Source organism: Podarcis gaigeae (genome assembly GCF_964106915.1).
Source record: "Podarcis gaigeae genome assembly, chromosome: 6".
Taxonomy (NCBI): Eukaryota; Metazoa; Chordata; class Lepidosauria; order Squamata; family Lacertidae; genus Podarcis; species Podarcis gaigeae.
The window spans coordinates 59,620,430-59,636,415 of NC_139682.1; the positions used below are offsets into that span (position 1 = coordinate 59,620,430).

General features: G+C 45.3%; 1 protein-coding gene across 1 annotated transcript in view; it reads right to left on the reverse strand.

Moving 5' to 3' along the window:
* Positions 1 to 207: 207 nt before the first annotated feature.
* The window catches only part of LOC310847730 (uncharacterized protein), a 49,719-nt gene continuing 33,940 nt past the window's right edge, over positions 208 to 15,986 (reverse strand). Inside the window, 9 exon segments of the mRNA XM_083745788.1 lie at positions 208 to 1,302; positions 1,964 to 2,102; positions 2,941 to 3,128; positions 3,789 to 3,924; positions 4,458 to 4,634; positions 5,728 to 5,888; positions 6,556 to 6,705; positions 8,600 to 8,762; positions 9,605 to 9,817. Of these exon segments, the coding sequence (XP_083601914.1) occupies positions 1,127 to 1,302; positions 1,964 to 2,102; positions 2,941 to 3,128; positions 3,789 to 3,924; positions 4,458 to 4,634; positions 5,728 to 5,888; positions 6,556 to 6,705; positions 8,600 to 8,762; positions 9,605 to 9,817 (1,503 nt within the window). The 3' untranslated portion in view covers positions 208 to 1,126.

The following is a 15,986-nucleotide window of genomic DNA, read 5'->3' on the forward strand; positions in this document are numbered from 1 at the left end:
GAGGCACCACTTTAGCTAATGGGGCCTCCTGCTGCCGCCACGCCGCAGGAGCACTATTTCTGTTCTTATCTTGAAGCAAAGTTCTTAACCTGAAGCATTATTCTGGGTTAGCGGAGTCTGTAACCTGAAGTGTATGTAACCCAAGGTACCACTGTATATTAAAGCACAACAATAATGTTTTTGGAAAATAATAAAACCTAGGCAACATTCAAGAGTTAAACCCATCAATTTTACTGTATTTATAAGCACATTTACTGTAAGATTTGCCTTGGGGTTGGGGCCACCAATACACAACTGCAAGAACCTCAGGTTCATGGGTTCAAGCCCATTATTGGGCAAAAAGATACCTTCATTGCAGGGGGTTGAAATAGATTACACTTGGGGTCCCTTGCAAAATTCGATGAGTCTATGGTTCTATGAACTGGTTATGTAACAAAAATTTCCAAGCAACATTTCTTTTATTTTATAAATAAAGGAAGGAATTACATTAGGGTTTTATCCTGAGTCGTAAGCACACAGATTCTTACAAACGAAGCAATGCCTTTTCGTCACCGCAGCCAGGACATTATTATTATTTTTTGAAAATAGTGGGGTGGTGGATAGACATACACACAAGAAGTGGGAGGGTGGAATTCGGATCCTCATCAATGTATCATTATGATCTGCATACACAAATTCCCACAAGAATCCTCAGAAATTGAATTTATCCTTCAGAGAGCTCCAATTCCAAGTACCCATAAACCCTAGTTGCCCAAATTCTTTGAGGGGGCAAATGTGCTTTGAATAGGCTTTAAAGCAGAGCTTTCCAAAGCATGTGTCATCATTAGTGTGTCGACTGCAGTGTTCAGGGGTGTTGCATGATATACTTCCGTATCTCTTATAAGGGGTTAGTTTAACCTCTGGTTTGCTATTAAAACTGAATAATTGTGTCGCGAAATGATGCGTGTCTAAAAAGTGTGGAAATCTCTACTTTAAAGGAACATGCTGCAGTCCCAATCCTGCTCACCTGGGTTAAGCCCTACTGAACTCTGGCTAAACACAATTAGGATTAAACCATAGATCTGTTCCTGCACCATAAACTGATCCTACTTTTTAAAGAAACGGCAATGACATAAAGTAAGTCCCCTTAGCGAGAGAATGCACAAATCCGGTATGGCAGGGGAGACACAGTCAAACCTATCCTAAATTCACGGCTTAATGTCTCATTCTTTGGAGCCTGGAAAGTGAACTTCTGAATTAGGGCAGTGAAGAAAATGAAGAGCTCGGTCCTCGCCAGCTGCTCTCCCAGACAAGCTCGCTTTCCTAGAAGACAAGGAGGAAAAAGAGTGGCACAATTTAAATAACATGGGCAGATCAATTAATTTAAAAAGTAATTATGTTGTTGCAAAATAAACATAGAAGTCGTTCCTACTTCTCAGTCAAGCAAATGGGAACACTGAACAAATATGATCATGGTTTTACTGAATTTGCAATAGATATATTTGAGTTACATGAATTTATTTTTTCTCTAGAACTGCATATGATATAAATTTCAAATATATTTTATTAGGAATCTCCCTAATCTTAACTAAGGGTGTGGCAAACGGAGCTCAGTTCCTCAAGGTCAAGATGGAAGTGGGTTTCTCTCCCTTGAGGAAACTATGAAAAAATACATCAGCTGCTGTCCACCCAATGCCTTGTGGAGCACCTGAGAAAGCTCTGGAAATATGCTCTCAAAAATCCACACTGCTTACTGGGTGTGGGGGAAGGGGGAAGAGTATACCAACACCATTTTGTGTAAAATCACACCTCCTATAGTAGTCATTTTGTGACTTGCATCCACAGTACTTCCTCATAATCTCAAATGTGACCACTGGCCTCAATTGGGTGCTGAGCCCTGTAATACACCAGACTTCCCACAACCAAGATATTATCATGCAGTCTCTGTTGCAATTCTAAGAAGCCACGCATCAACATTTGTTACCTGCAGAGAATGGCAGGAAGGCTTCCCTTTTTCTGAACTGACCATTCTCTAGGAAATGACCAGGATTAAACACATTGGGTGTTTCCCACTCATCCTCATCAAAGAGCAGTGAGGTCAAGTTGGTAAGTAATATAGTGTCCTGCCAAAGAAGAAGCAGAGAAAAGTGGTAGAATAAAACTTGCAAATAAATCTTTGTGTTTTGATCTGTGCAACTACTGCAGTACTAAGCCTCCTAGATCCAACTCAGAAAGAATGTTTTGAATGTGATATTTTTTATGCATTATTAAGTAATTCATTGAACCGCATCTCACAAAATACAGGTTCAATTTTAAAATACAGTGGTACCTCTAGATACGAACGGGATCCGTTCTGGAGCCCCGTTCGCATCTAGAGGTAAACGTAACTAGCGACGGCACGTCTGCACACGGGCACATATCACTTTTTGCCACTTCTGCGCATGCGTGTGATGTCATTTTGAGCATCTGCGCATGCGCAAGCGGCGAAACCCAGAAGTAACACACTCCATTACTTCCAGCTTGCCACGGAGCGCAACTCGAACACGCTCAACTCGAAGCGTATTCAATCCAAGGTATGACTATATTCAAAGTAGGATAGGAAACACCAGATGCCAGGTGTTGCAGTTTGGGTTATTAGTAATGGTCATTTTTTAAAAAGCGAAAAGTAACTAGCTATCCATACAAATGGTACAGAATGCGCTTGGAATCCATTTTTGCAGGAGTTGGAAATAACCAAATGTCTATCTAGCTATAACCCCTTCCCTCCACTCCAGATCTTGAAGTGCCCAAAGAACACCCCAGACCCTGCCCAGTGGCCATGCTGGCTCAAGCAGAAGGAGTTCAACAGCATCTTGGGAGCAGCACACTGGCTATCCCTGACTTAGAACTTTGGCATCAGGTTTTCACATCTCAAGAGAAGAGGAAAGGCTTTTGAGAAAGGTATATCTTCTTAATGTTTACTTTGGGAATATGAAACCCAGCCAGTGTAGTGTCCTTTGTTGTCAACCGAGGCACATTCAAAGGTATAATGTTGCTTATTCTTTGAATTTCATGAACAACTGCATTGGTGTATGGCATTCTGTCCCTGTCATCCATCGCTGGCTGGCGAGACTGGCCAATCACAGAATCTATTTCCGCTTGGACTTTTGCTGCAAACAAAATAAAATCTCCCATCAACACAAGGATAGACTTTTTCTAAGATCTGTAGGGATGGCCCATCTATAATATTTAATGGATTTGAGCAGATACAGAATTGATACTCCTTAAATGAATAGGTAACCAAGTTTTCACTTATTGGAATCCATTTTCATTTGGACCAGTCAACAGAGTATCCGGATATTTTAGGAAAGGCACCTATGATCTGCATCTGCAAATGAGGATTTAGAAATAAACAAAAGAATATCATCTGCAGATGAAACCAATTTGTATTAAACTGAATTATGTATGTCTCCATAGATCAACAGTACCTATGTTGTCTAATAGCGCAAGCTAAGGGTTCCATGCAAATATTGAAAAACAAAGGTGAAAGTGGACATCCCCGTCTAGTTCCTCTATAGTAGCAGAAAACATGGCATTTACTTTTACTCTAGATGAGGGTGAATCATATGATATCTTAATCCATTTTTTGCATTCCAAAGGAAATACAGCCACCATTAGTTTAGTACAGCCACCATATTCTGTTTATATATTTTGTCAAAGACCTTTTCAGCATCTAATAATAGTATTACATATTGATGTTTGCTTTCAGTAGGCCTTTCTTATGTACAACCCAAAGTAATGAAAGACAAATGAGCCAACTACAGTTCTACCTTGAATATCTGGATAAATGGCCATATAAAGCAAACCCCAACGCAGGGTTGTAGAAGTTGTTTCTGTTCCAGCAAGAAACAGATCCAGTGCTGAATGTAGAAGGTTTTCTTCATGGAAATTGGAAACAGAATCCTCCTTTAAACAAAAATGCACCAGGGAGTTAAGCAGCCATTAAAAACACCATCCTGTCAGACCCACAAGTCAAGAGATCACTAGGGGATTCAGCGACTCTAATCCTGCATCTAGGAAGGTCAAGACAACAGTACTGTGAATCACTGATGCGGGCATGAAGTTTGGGATTGTTCTGGTCAAGGACGCCAAAGCCCTAGAGGAGGTTTATTCAGACAACTGAGGCAATGGATGGCCTTTACTACAATGATTCTTTTGGTCATGTCAACTGTTTGCTCTCACTCACCACTGACAAGTGGTAAAATCCCAGCAGTGAAAGAATGGAGAATTGTCTCCCCACAAAATACACGAGTTCATATTCATGCATATGCAGAAATTTATTTTTTCTAGAATAATAAACTCAATGGAAACATTGAAATGTGGTCAGCCATTATGGGCCACATGGTTATTTCTGGTTTTTAAAATTGTTTCTCTGCCTTCTGCTACTATCATTTTTATTATCAAAATTATATCTACCTTCTATCCTTTTCATCTCTCACCTTGGCCATTTCATTTAGGTAGGCATCAATGAAGTCTCTGGGTTCAGATGGGTTCCAGTCTTCTTTGTGTTTTTCAATGATTTCACTCACAAAGTATTTCAGCTGCCCCCATTTTTTAAAAAGTGTGTGATGTGGCCCCGGCAGGTATTTCATGACATAGGGAAAGAGATCATACATCTGAGGAAACAAACACTAATATCATGTATGTGCAGGGAAAGCCCTCTCCAAAAACATTCACATCATGCTCTTGTCATGGGAAAGAGGCTAGCAGTAATAAAGGCTGGTGTGCACAGGCTCAAAGATGGCAGACTGTCTTGGAACCAGAGCAAATATTGTACTCACCACTGCTTATGATGAGACCCCATGGCAATGTGTTCACTTCTTGGTTAGAAATGTATGGATTGCAGATTAAATGGCATCATGGTGCTGATTTCTGCAAGCACACCTTCTAATTCACTGATCGACTTCCTATGAAGATGATTGCCATTTTGAAAACTGCATGTATCAATGCCTGCTCATGTCATGAATATGTAGAGTTTCCCTTTAATGTTATGCATCTGCATGGGGTGTCAGTTCACAGATTGTAAATGGTGTGTGTGTAGAATTAGTCCATGTAGGTAAGGTAAAGCACCCCTGGACAGTTAAGTCCAGTCAAAGGCGACTATGAGGTGGCCGCGCTCATCTGTCTTTTCAGGCCAACAAGCCGGCATTTGTCCACAGACAGCTTTCTGGGTCATGTGGCCAACATGATTAAACCACTTCCAGCGTAACGGGTCACCGTGATGGATGCCTGAGTGTACGGAAATGCCATTTACGTTCCTACTACAACAGTACCTATTTATATACTTGCGCTGGTTTGCTTTTGAACTCCTAGGTTGTCAGAAGCTGGGCCAGAACAATGGCAGCTCACTCTATGTATACCATTTGTGATGGCCTCACTCTGTTCACATACATAGAGATTTTATTCAGTCACACATGTTATTCCCCCCAATAAAAATATGATCTGTGCTGTAACACATGATTTGGCCTCCCACTGTACGTTACTGAACACATCCCAACCTTTTCATCTTCAGTGCTTTTATAAACAACACTAGGGGGCAAAGGAAAATGGATGGAACAAGATGCTTGAATACAGGAAAAACAGAAATCTGAACATGAAGAAAAAGGAGGACCAAAGCAAATTATTTCAGTCAACAATAATGTGGGAATGTGACTGGAGCCCAAGCAATTGTGTTGTGGTTAGATGCAGAAGAACTCAGAGAAGACCTACCATACTCCAAACACTTCCCTGAAGAAGCAATGCCTCATCGAGCAAGTGCAGTAGCTTCTGGAAACGACTGTCATGGTAATCAAAGCGGTCCCCAAAAGTGATGGAACAGATGATATTTGAAACAGCATTATTAATCTGAAAGTGAGGGTCAAATGGCTGCCCTGGGGAGAGAGAGAAAATGGTGCAGAAGGAATTTGGGTGCTTCTAGCTTCCATATAACAAAAACAGAAGGAGGGGAAAGTGGATGAGTGTGGAAGGGGTAGAATTTGTTTTAGCCAAAGAAAGCATCGGTATTAACATCATATCCTGTAATTTAACCTGGGACACCCAGGACTCTGAGATCTATTTATATTTTCAAGTGAGTATTTATATTCTCCATAGCCAAGGATTATTCTGTAACAATGGCTGTCAAAAAGGGTAAGGACCGTCTCAAAGACAGTGTATACCAAAATATACCAAAATGATTGCACTTCAAACCCTATTCTATTTGTGATGTTGGTTGTCAAAATAATCAAAATCTGCACACCTCCTCAGCCCAAACATTCCACCTTTGTTCTTACTCTGTTCTAGTTCAGGAGCTTTTAGCTCCCATGGCAGGTTCCCGCACTGAGCTTCACACTAGAACTTTTGTGCAGCACAACGAGCCTCTGTGGAGCTTCCTATCAACACCCCCTTCGCCATCACAGGGTCATTGCAGTCCAAGCAGTGCTACATTTGCGTGAAGAAATAATGCCACAGAGCTTCGCACCCTGGCTAATGTATTTTTGATCTTGTTCATAGAAAATAGCAGCGTAAATATGCCCCAGGTTTGTTGATTCTGGTTCTCACCTTTCTCAGCTTCTATTGCTTCCTTTAAGTAACGGCTTTCTTCCTGTATTCTTTCTTCTAAAGACCTTTTGCCCAAACCAAAGTTTCTGAGTGTTGATAAGGCAAACCGTCTTTGATGTTTCCAGATGAGACCATTAGAGAAGACCAGTCCTAGATGGGAAGGAGTAATAAGTACATACAGCAAGTAAGTAAGATTTAGCAGTCCTTGAATTATGGTTAAGAGTGCTGCGGGCAATACTGGTCTCTGACCCTCTTTCCTTCCCTCCCTCCTCTGATGCCCTCTAGCATCTCTGCCTCCCAAAGGTGGCTGTTTGTTGCAGCAGCCCTGGTTACGAGCTCCGCGTGTGAATGTTCTGGGTGTGCTGGTTGTCAGGAGCTGAGGTGGCCACGAAACAAGGAAGCAAGTGGGTTAGGGAGCCCAGCCAGCCAGTCCTTGCTGTTGGGACAGACAAGTTCCAGGCCCCTGTGGGGCAGTGTGAGGAGGCACCTCTCTTTGGCAAGGAGGTGGGGGAGCTCAGAGACCAAGGATGGCAGCAGTGGCTGCCTAGAGGACTCCCAAGGAGAGGGGAGAGGAGATGAGGCTGAGGGAACACTCCACAAGGGAGAGTGCTCAAAAAAGGGTGAGAGGCTGCCAGCTCTGCAGGCAAGGGGTGACATAACTGGGCTCCTGAACTCCACAGGGGTACCATGGAAAGAATGTAGTTGGTCAAGGCAGCTGTGGACTCAAAAATGGCTGTGAAAATGATACTACCTGCTGCTTTCATATAGTGCTTAACGACAGCATATTATTCCTTTTTTTAAAAAAAAAATATTTATTGCCTTTTCCAACAATTTAAACACTACAAAAAAAGAAAAACCATCCAATACAATACAATACAATACAATACAATACAATACAATACAATACAATACAAAAATACAATACAAAAACACTACATTACACTAACAAAACAAGCCAAACATATTATTCCATCACTACTAGGGATGGGGAAGAAAGTCAGCTCAGGTGCAATTTAATGCAATTTTAATTCATTCTCACTGCCTGAAACAATACATTAACTGAAACATTATTGGATGTAGAAGTGTGGCAAACTGAACAACAGATAAATGAGGAACTGAATGAAAGAAAAACTCCCATATTCCTCCACCTCTAACAATTGCAGACCAATAATGACAAGCTGTTTGATGCACTACACAGCCAGACTCTGATTGCCACCCAACACTGAACTGTGAGCTGTTAATCTAGTTTTGCAGGTCTACATCTATGACAAATCTTATTAGTTTACTTTTGTTTAAAGATGCAAGAAATGGAAAAGTGAATTAAGATAAGGTTACCAGATTTTTTCCAATGAATCTGGGGACACTTTAAATACATACATACATACATACATACATACATACATACATACTACACGTTCAGGGCAGTGATGCTGCAGTGGTGGCAGTGGGAGAGGGTCCGCCGCTGCCTTGACCTCAACCACCGTGTTTCCCCTTCCTCCTATGCTTCTATCTCCTTTCTCCATGAGCCTAGGCAGCCCCTGAGTTGTTGGTTCTTTGGTGGTGGGGGTGGGTGGGGTCAGCAGTGGAAGGTGGAGAAGGAGGGCTGAGAGCGGCGGCGAGGCTCAGGCATTGCGATGCCTCCATTCCCATCAGAGCAGCCCCAATCCCATTCCTACTTACGTGCAAGCAGGAGGGGGCAGGGATCCCCTCCCCTTCCCGTTGCCTAACTGAGAGATCCCTGCCCCCTCCTGGTTGCACGCAAGCTCTGATAGGCAGCGTGAAGCCTATCTTCACAGATGTTGGGAGGCTGCTCCGATAGGCTGTGTTTCCCGGGGACATTAGATGAAATCCGGGGACATTCCGGGGATGGAATTTGTTGAGCGACTTATTCACAAATCCGGGGACTGTCCCCTGGAAACGGGGACGTCTGGTAACCCTAAATTAAGAAAACATCTAATAATCTAAAAGGTTGTACAATCAGTGCATTTAATTAAAAAAGCAATTTTAAGCATCTAAATCATTGACCATAGTAAAGGAAACTTACCAAGTGACCCAAATATCTTATCAAGAACAGGGGATTTTGGTCGATCTACAAAATATTCTCCCTGATGCACAAGAGCCTCTTTCACCAGGTGTAATCCATTCACAACCACAATCCTTATGTTTCCAGTCTGAAGGCCGAATACATTGCCATATTTTTCTGCAAGCTGAATGGAGACAGTATGGTGAATAAGCTTTAGTGTACTAGCCAAAGTCCATGACAAAATACTATCAGGAGAAGATGTATCAACATAATTATATAATTGTATATAAAAAACAGAGCCACTGCCTGAATTGTCAAAACTATAAAGTGCAAATGCATGTGTAGATTGGGGACTCCACACAACATAGGTTTTCCCCCCCAGTTTAGACCTATGAATCTCCCTTACAGTTTACTGCAGTTTTGTCCAGGTTCTTCTCCCTGATCTTTCTTGCCACCAGCACAAAAATGCCACATTATGTGTCACTGGAGTATTAGTACCCCTGAGCAGCCCTAGAACCTGAATGGAGATGGAGGAAGAATATATAATATCCTATCTAATATATTATATATTAATTTGTTGGCAGACTGGAGGGAGAGGGAGAAAGAAATATGGCAGAAGGAAGCTTTGATTGCTGTCAAATGGTTTCCAGGGGCTGTAAATGGACAGGCCCCCTCCATCCTCCACCTGCAATCTATTCACAAGAGTTGCTGCTTATTTGCATGTAGTAAAGCTGTTGCAAAGATAAAGGGGGAGTGAAGGTAGGGCAATGTACCTACCTACATGTAATGTACCTATGTACCTATGTACAATGTAAGTACCTACATGCACACACACAATATTCTGCCAGCCATAGAAAGCAAATGGCAGTTGTGGACACAAGTTTGTTACAAATAGTTGTTAGGTGGTGAGTGAGGCCAAAATCTGGCACCCTCAAATAGATTTTCTCAATTTTGTGCCCACTTGGCTGGGCATCCTATAGGGAGAAACTTCCCACACCACCCTAAAGCTCTTTCCTCCACCCTTACCTTTCGTGCTGAAATCTGAGGCTTCTTGAAATCCAGATGTAGTGTGCTACCCAGAAAGGGAAGAGGCCTGGGCCCTGGGGGGTAATTCCTTGGGCGAATCTGTTTCTTGTAATCAGCAATAAGTAGAAATGTTGCCAGAAACAACAGAACAACTTGCAGGGACAAGGCCTCCCAGAGGACAGAGAGCAGCTGGAGCAACATCTTCAAACCCTTCTAGGTGTTCTTATGTCAGCACAGACGGCATTGTGTCAAGGGAAACTTGATTCTGCTCCAGCTACAGCAGCCACACCCACCCTCTTGGCTAAAGTTCCTGAAATAAGGGCAAAGTTTGCATATATTATATATCACGCTCACAAAAATGCAGGAAGGAGATGACTTAATCACTCACTGTACCAAGGGGGTGGGGAAGAGTGTGGAGAACAGCCGCTTTCTGAATTAGAATATTTCCTTCCTGTTTTCACTTTTGTGAAACCGTAAAGGATACTTTCCTTCATGACATTTCTAAGGGGTTTTCTGCCACTACAAATCAAAGCACTGTCCATAAAGAAATTTTAAATGTTTACTATGGAGAATGTCTTCTGTTCCTAACATGTTTGAACCAGTGGTAGTTTCAGCAGCTCTGCCCGCTGCCTAAGGAGTCATAGAAGTCAACCTGCTTGCCTTCTGTTCAGTATTGCATACGTTAGATTTTGCTTTGGCAACAGACTGACCAGCACCTCTCCAGATGTTTTTGGTCTCCAACTCCCAACAGCTCTAGGTTGTATGGTCAACAGTCAGGGATCAATGGAGAGCCCTCTATTACTAAGATAGTTTTAGCCAGTAGCAGACCATGTAGAAGGGGGAAATTTTGTGCAATGCAAATCCATTGCCAGGAGCTCTGGATTGGCTCCATCAGTGTGTTTACAGCACACCAACATCACCGTCATGTTGCTTTCCCCCCTCCCAGTAAGCAGGAGCAACTCAGCTCTTGGGAGGTCTAGCGAGAGCCATGTTATCACACCCGCCTGCGTGGCTAATGCTCCTACAGGAAATGAGGGCAAAGTCCACAGGTATTGTTATGTATCGTGCCCACAAATAGGCAAGCGATGACTTAATGAGTAACTCTACCAAGGGGGAAGAGTTATGATATTTCCTTCCTGTTTTCCCTTTTTAGGAACTGTAAAGGTTACTTTCCTTCCAGACATTTCTAAGAAGGCGTTTCTGGCAGTGCAAATCAAAGCACTGTCAATAAAGAAATTTAAAACTTTTACTGTTATGTACTGAATTGAATAGGATCCAAAAGATAATTTTTATTAAATTTTCCATAACTTTTTTATCATAACAAACAAAACATAACAATAAAGAACATGCAACACGTATAATTTCAAACTCTTAATTTCATATTCCTTACTCTCCCGACTTCCTCATACCTCCCCTTTCTGCATTCTCGTGTCGAATTAATTAATTAACAAATCCCTCCCTTACTTTCAAATTAATTATAAAAACACTCATTTTCTTCAACTTAGCCATTATCGCTGTTAACCCTTATTTTTCTCATTCAACATCAATCTAGCATTCACTGATTTTTGAATATTTCTTTAAATAGTCTTTAAATTTTGTCCAATCTTCTTCTGCCGTTGCTCTTCCCTGGTCTCGGATTCTGCTCGTCATCTCTGCCAGACCCATGTAGTCAATCACTTTCATCTGCCACTCTTCCACGGTGGGTAGATCTTGTGTCTTCCAGTACTTTGCTATAAGAATTCTTGCTGCTGTTGTAGCATACATAAAAAAGGTTCTATCCTTCTTTAACACCGATTGGGGAGGGGTGTTATGTACTGAAATGAATAGGATCCAAACTGCAGCAGTCTGATTGGTCCTAGAACAATAGGATCCAAAAGGCAGCAGTCTGTTTTTTTTTTTAAAAAAATATTTATTAAGTTTTTATAAAAGAGAAAACACATAACAACCAAAAAAGTAAAGAAAAATAAAAACATAATCAAAAATACACATAAAACAGATCAGAAAAGCAAAAAACACATAAAACAAATCAGAAAAACAGGATACAGAAAAAATAAAATTCCTCCCAACAATAAGAAAAATAAAAACTCCAACTTTTAAATTCATACTTGATTAACTTTCTTTCTTGACTTCCTCACGCCTCCCTTTTCTGTGTTCCTTTTTACCCAATCAGATACAGCAAATCCTTGCCCTCTTTCAGAACTCATTTCTAATTATTAAAATCACTCTATTATGTCTCCAATCTTTCCTCCTTATATTTAAACACCCTTAACACATTATTTACTTTTGACATAATAAAACTTTTGCCTTTCACCTTTCTTCAAAACCACCCAATCATGCTCCAGATAGAAGTGAATCCACAACCTGATTGGCTTACAGTAGAATTCTGGAATTAGCCAATCATGTGCAGCCCATTGTGTAAATAATGTATATAAAGCAGATACCTTGAGGGGACTTTTATTCATTCCTCCTCACCACTATGAGCTGAATAAAGAGCATGAAATCACCTTGTGACTCTGAGTATATTTCACTGGCGACGAAGGTGGGATCCCCGCCACCTGCCACACCGCTGCCTTGCACCGTGTATCCAGGCTTCAGCTCCGGGACACAAGGAACTCAGAATGGCAACCGACAGCAGCTTCTCGCCGTTCAACCCAGCATCTGGAGACTGGGAAGCGTATGCCTCCCATTTCACCTTCCTCCTAGAAGCCAAAGGGGTCACCGATGAAGAAGACGCCAAGAAGAGGGCAATATTCTTCAGTGTCTGCGGAGAGGAAACGTTTGAAATCGCCCGGGCTCTCCTTGCGCCTGAAGACGTTGCTACTGTTCCATACAAAACAATATTGGAACAGCTGAAGGGGCACTTTTCGCCACAGCCCTCAGTGGTGGCTCGTTGAAATGCCTTCTACGCAAAGCGGCAAGCCCCTGGGGAAACCATAACTGGGTTTGTGACCTCTCTCCGCCAAGCTGCCCGGTTCTGCAACTTCTCAGAGCTGGAGAACATGCTTCGTGACCACCTCGTCGGTGGCCTGAAGGATGAGAAGCTGCAACGACGCCTCTACGCTAAGAAGAACCTAACATTCCAGGTCGCTCTGGAGGAGGCCCTGGCAACGGAAGCTGCTGAGAGGTCGACACAAGAGGCACGGCCGAGCCAGCCGTCCCAACCGAGGGTCCACCACGAAGACCTCACCGACGACTCAGGATCCAACAGGGAGGAGGTGCACCGAGTACAGCAGCGCACTCAAGCAGCCCACATACCACAGCTGCCTCGACGAGAAGGAGGGAACTGCGCAAGCTGTGGAGAAAGTCATGAGAGGAGGACCTGCCGTTTCCGCAACGCAGAGTGCAGGCAGTGCAGAAACATCGCCCGGGTGTGTCGGGCTTGGCCCACCTGATGCCAGGCATCAGATGACCAATCCAAGAGCCCCAGGGCCCAACGCACCAAGGCAGCTCGACGGAGCTCACGGACTTCCAGGTATACCAGTTGCCCCACCCCAACGTAGAGAAAATTTATGTAGAGGTACAGATAGAGGGGGCCCCATGCCGCATGGAGCTTGACACGGGTTCAACTCTATCCATAATCTCGGCAAGGACCTTAAGGAAACTGTGTCCTACTGGGGGTCCCAAACTCAGGCCGGCCCCATTCACCCTCCGGGACTTCCAGAAATGCAAGGTCCCCACAATGGGGGTGGGGACCTTCAGGGTGCAATACCGAGGGCGGACGCGGCAACTGGACTTGCTTGTGGCCAAGGGCCCCTACATTAGCTTACTGGGATTGGCATGTTTTGGACCATTGGTGCTAGCCGTCACCGGGGTGAACCACACCAGCTTACAAGTGGATGTGGACGCCATATGCAAGGAATTTCCGGGGGGTTTCGATGGGAAATTGGGACAGTATACGGGCCTCCCCATTGCTCTACAGCTTGACCCCACAGTACGACCGGTCAGGCTCAAGGCCCGCCGGGTCCTGTTCGCCCTGAAACCCCATATAGACGAGGAATTGGACCGGCTCGTGGAGCAAGGAGTGCTTGAGGCGGTGCCTAATGCCCCCTGGGAAACCCCAATAGACACACCCGTCAAGCCTAATGGTTCGGTCCGCATCTGCGCAGACTACAAATAAACAAGGCCCTCACGGCCCATGCATACCCAGTGCCAGTGGTCAGCCATATCCTTGCCACCCTGGCTGGGTCGAAAATTTTTGGCAAGCTGGACTTGGCCCAAGCATATCAACAGCTGCCAGTAGATGAGGCCACAGCAGAGGCACAGATGATTGTGACGCACAGAGGAGCGTTCAGGGTAAAGCGGCTGCAATTCGGTGTCAGCGTGGCACCAGGCATATTCCAGAATCTAATGGACTCTCTCCTTAAAGGGATTCCTGGCGTCACCCCCTTCTTCGATGATGTATTGATTGCCGGGCCCACACCAGAGGAGTTTGAGGACCGCCTCCGCACCGTTCTGCACCGTTTCCAGACAGCGGGTCTCAAGGTGAAGCGGGAAAAATGTCTACCAGGAGTGCCTCAGGTGGACTTTCTGGGATTTATGGTGGACGCAGAAGGGGTCCACCCGACTGGGGACAAGGTACGGGCCATTTGTGATGCTCCAGCGCCCAAGAACAAGACTGAACTTAAGGCCTTCTTGGGACTATTGAACTTTTACCATTCCTTCCTTCCCCACAAGGTGGCGGTAGCGGAGCCCCTACACAGACTCCTGGACAAGCGGGCCCCTTGGGTGTGGGGCCAGCACCAGGAGGCCGCATTCCAGGCAGTCAAGGACTTGCTTGTCTCAAACTCGGTCTTGGCACACTTCGACGAGAGGCTGCCAGTGGTGCTAGCATGCGACGCCTTGCCCTATGGCATTGGCGCTGTCCTGGGACACCAACTCCCGGATGGAAGAGAGGTACCGGTGGCATACTTTTCCCAGACACTGAACGAAACCGAGCGGAACTACTCGCAAATCGACAAGGAGGGTCTGGCAATCGTGAAGGGAGTAAAAAAAATCCATGATTTCTTGTACGGGTGGCCCTTCACTGTGGTGACTGACCACAAGCCGTTGCTTGGCTTGTTTGCCCCCGAAAAGCAGACCCCCCAAGTGCTGTCTCCTCGCGTCCTCAGGTAGTCAATTTTCCTTGCCAGCTACCAGTATGCACTGATTCACCGCCCTGGAAAGGCGATGGGCCATGCGGACGCCCTCAGCAGGCTACCACTACCGGAAACAGGCCCCGACCCAGCACCTGCACAAGAGGTTATGAGCCTGGAGCTGCTTCCCGACCGCCCCATTCAGGCACACCATTCCAAGAAAGATAGGGTCAACTCCCGGGTCTTGGACTGGGTGTGGAGGGGATGGCCCAGCAGCAGCCCTGGGCCAGAATTCGCTGGCTACACAACCCGCAAACATGAACTGTCGGCCCACAAGGGATGCCTGTTATGGGGAAGCAGGGTCGTTGTTCCCCAGCCCCTCCGCAAAAGGGTCCTCACAGCCCTACACGAGACACACCCAGGGGTAGTAAGAATGAAGGCCCTTGCCAGGAGTTATGTGTGGTGGCCAGGGATCAACGGAGAGATAGAGGCCTGAGTCAAACACTGCCAGGCCTGCCAAGAATCCTGCCCAGATCCCCCAAGGGTCCCAGTCCAGTCCTGGGAGTCCGCCCGAGCACCATAGTCACGCCTGCATGTGGACTTCGCTGGCCCCTTTCAGGGGAAAACATTCTTCATAGTGGTGGACTCCTACACCAAATGGCTGGAGGTCGCACTGGTACCGTCCACTTCTACGTCCGCAGCCATCCGGGTACTACGCAGGCTGTTTGCAACCCACGGGCTCCCTGACACTCTCGTCTCAGACAACGGGACTGCATTTACTTCAGGAGAATTCCAAACCTTCACAGCGCAGAACGCCATCCGTCACATCCGTTCGGCACCATTCCACCCTGCCACCAATGGCCAAGCAGAACGCATGGTGCGGACCACCAAGGACACCCTTCGCCGCATGACGCAAGGGGATTGGGAGTACCGCCTTGCCACATTCCTTCTAGCACAGCACCCCCAGCTTAACAACTGGCCAGAGCCCCGCTGAACTACTAATGGGTCGGCGCCTTGCAATCAGATTGGACCGCCTTCACCCCGATAGAGCTCAGGATGAGGTAGTGGTGGGAGAAGGCAGGAACCCCCGGACCTTCGAGGCCCAGGACCCATTGTACGCAAAGAATTTTGGGGCAGGCCCTGCATGGGTTCCCGCCACAGTCACCAGGGTCACTGGCCCCGTGTCGTACGAGGTGCTAACAGATGGGGGGCAATGCTGGCGCCGCTACTGCAACCAGATACGGCGACGATTCCCGGGAGAAAACCAGGAGGAGGAGGACAGGTCAGAGGAGTCCCAAGGGAACAGTGGG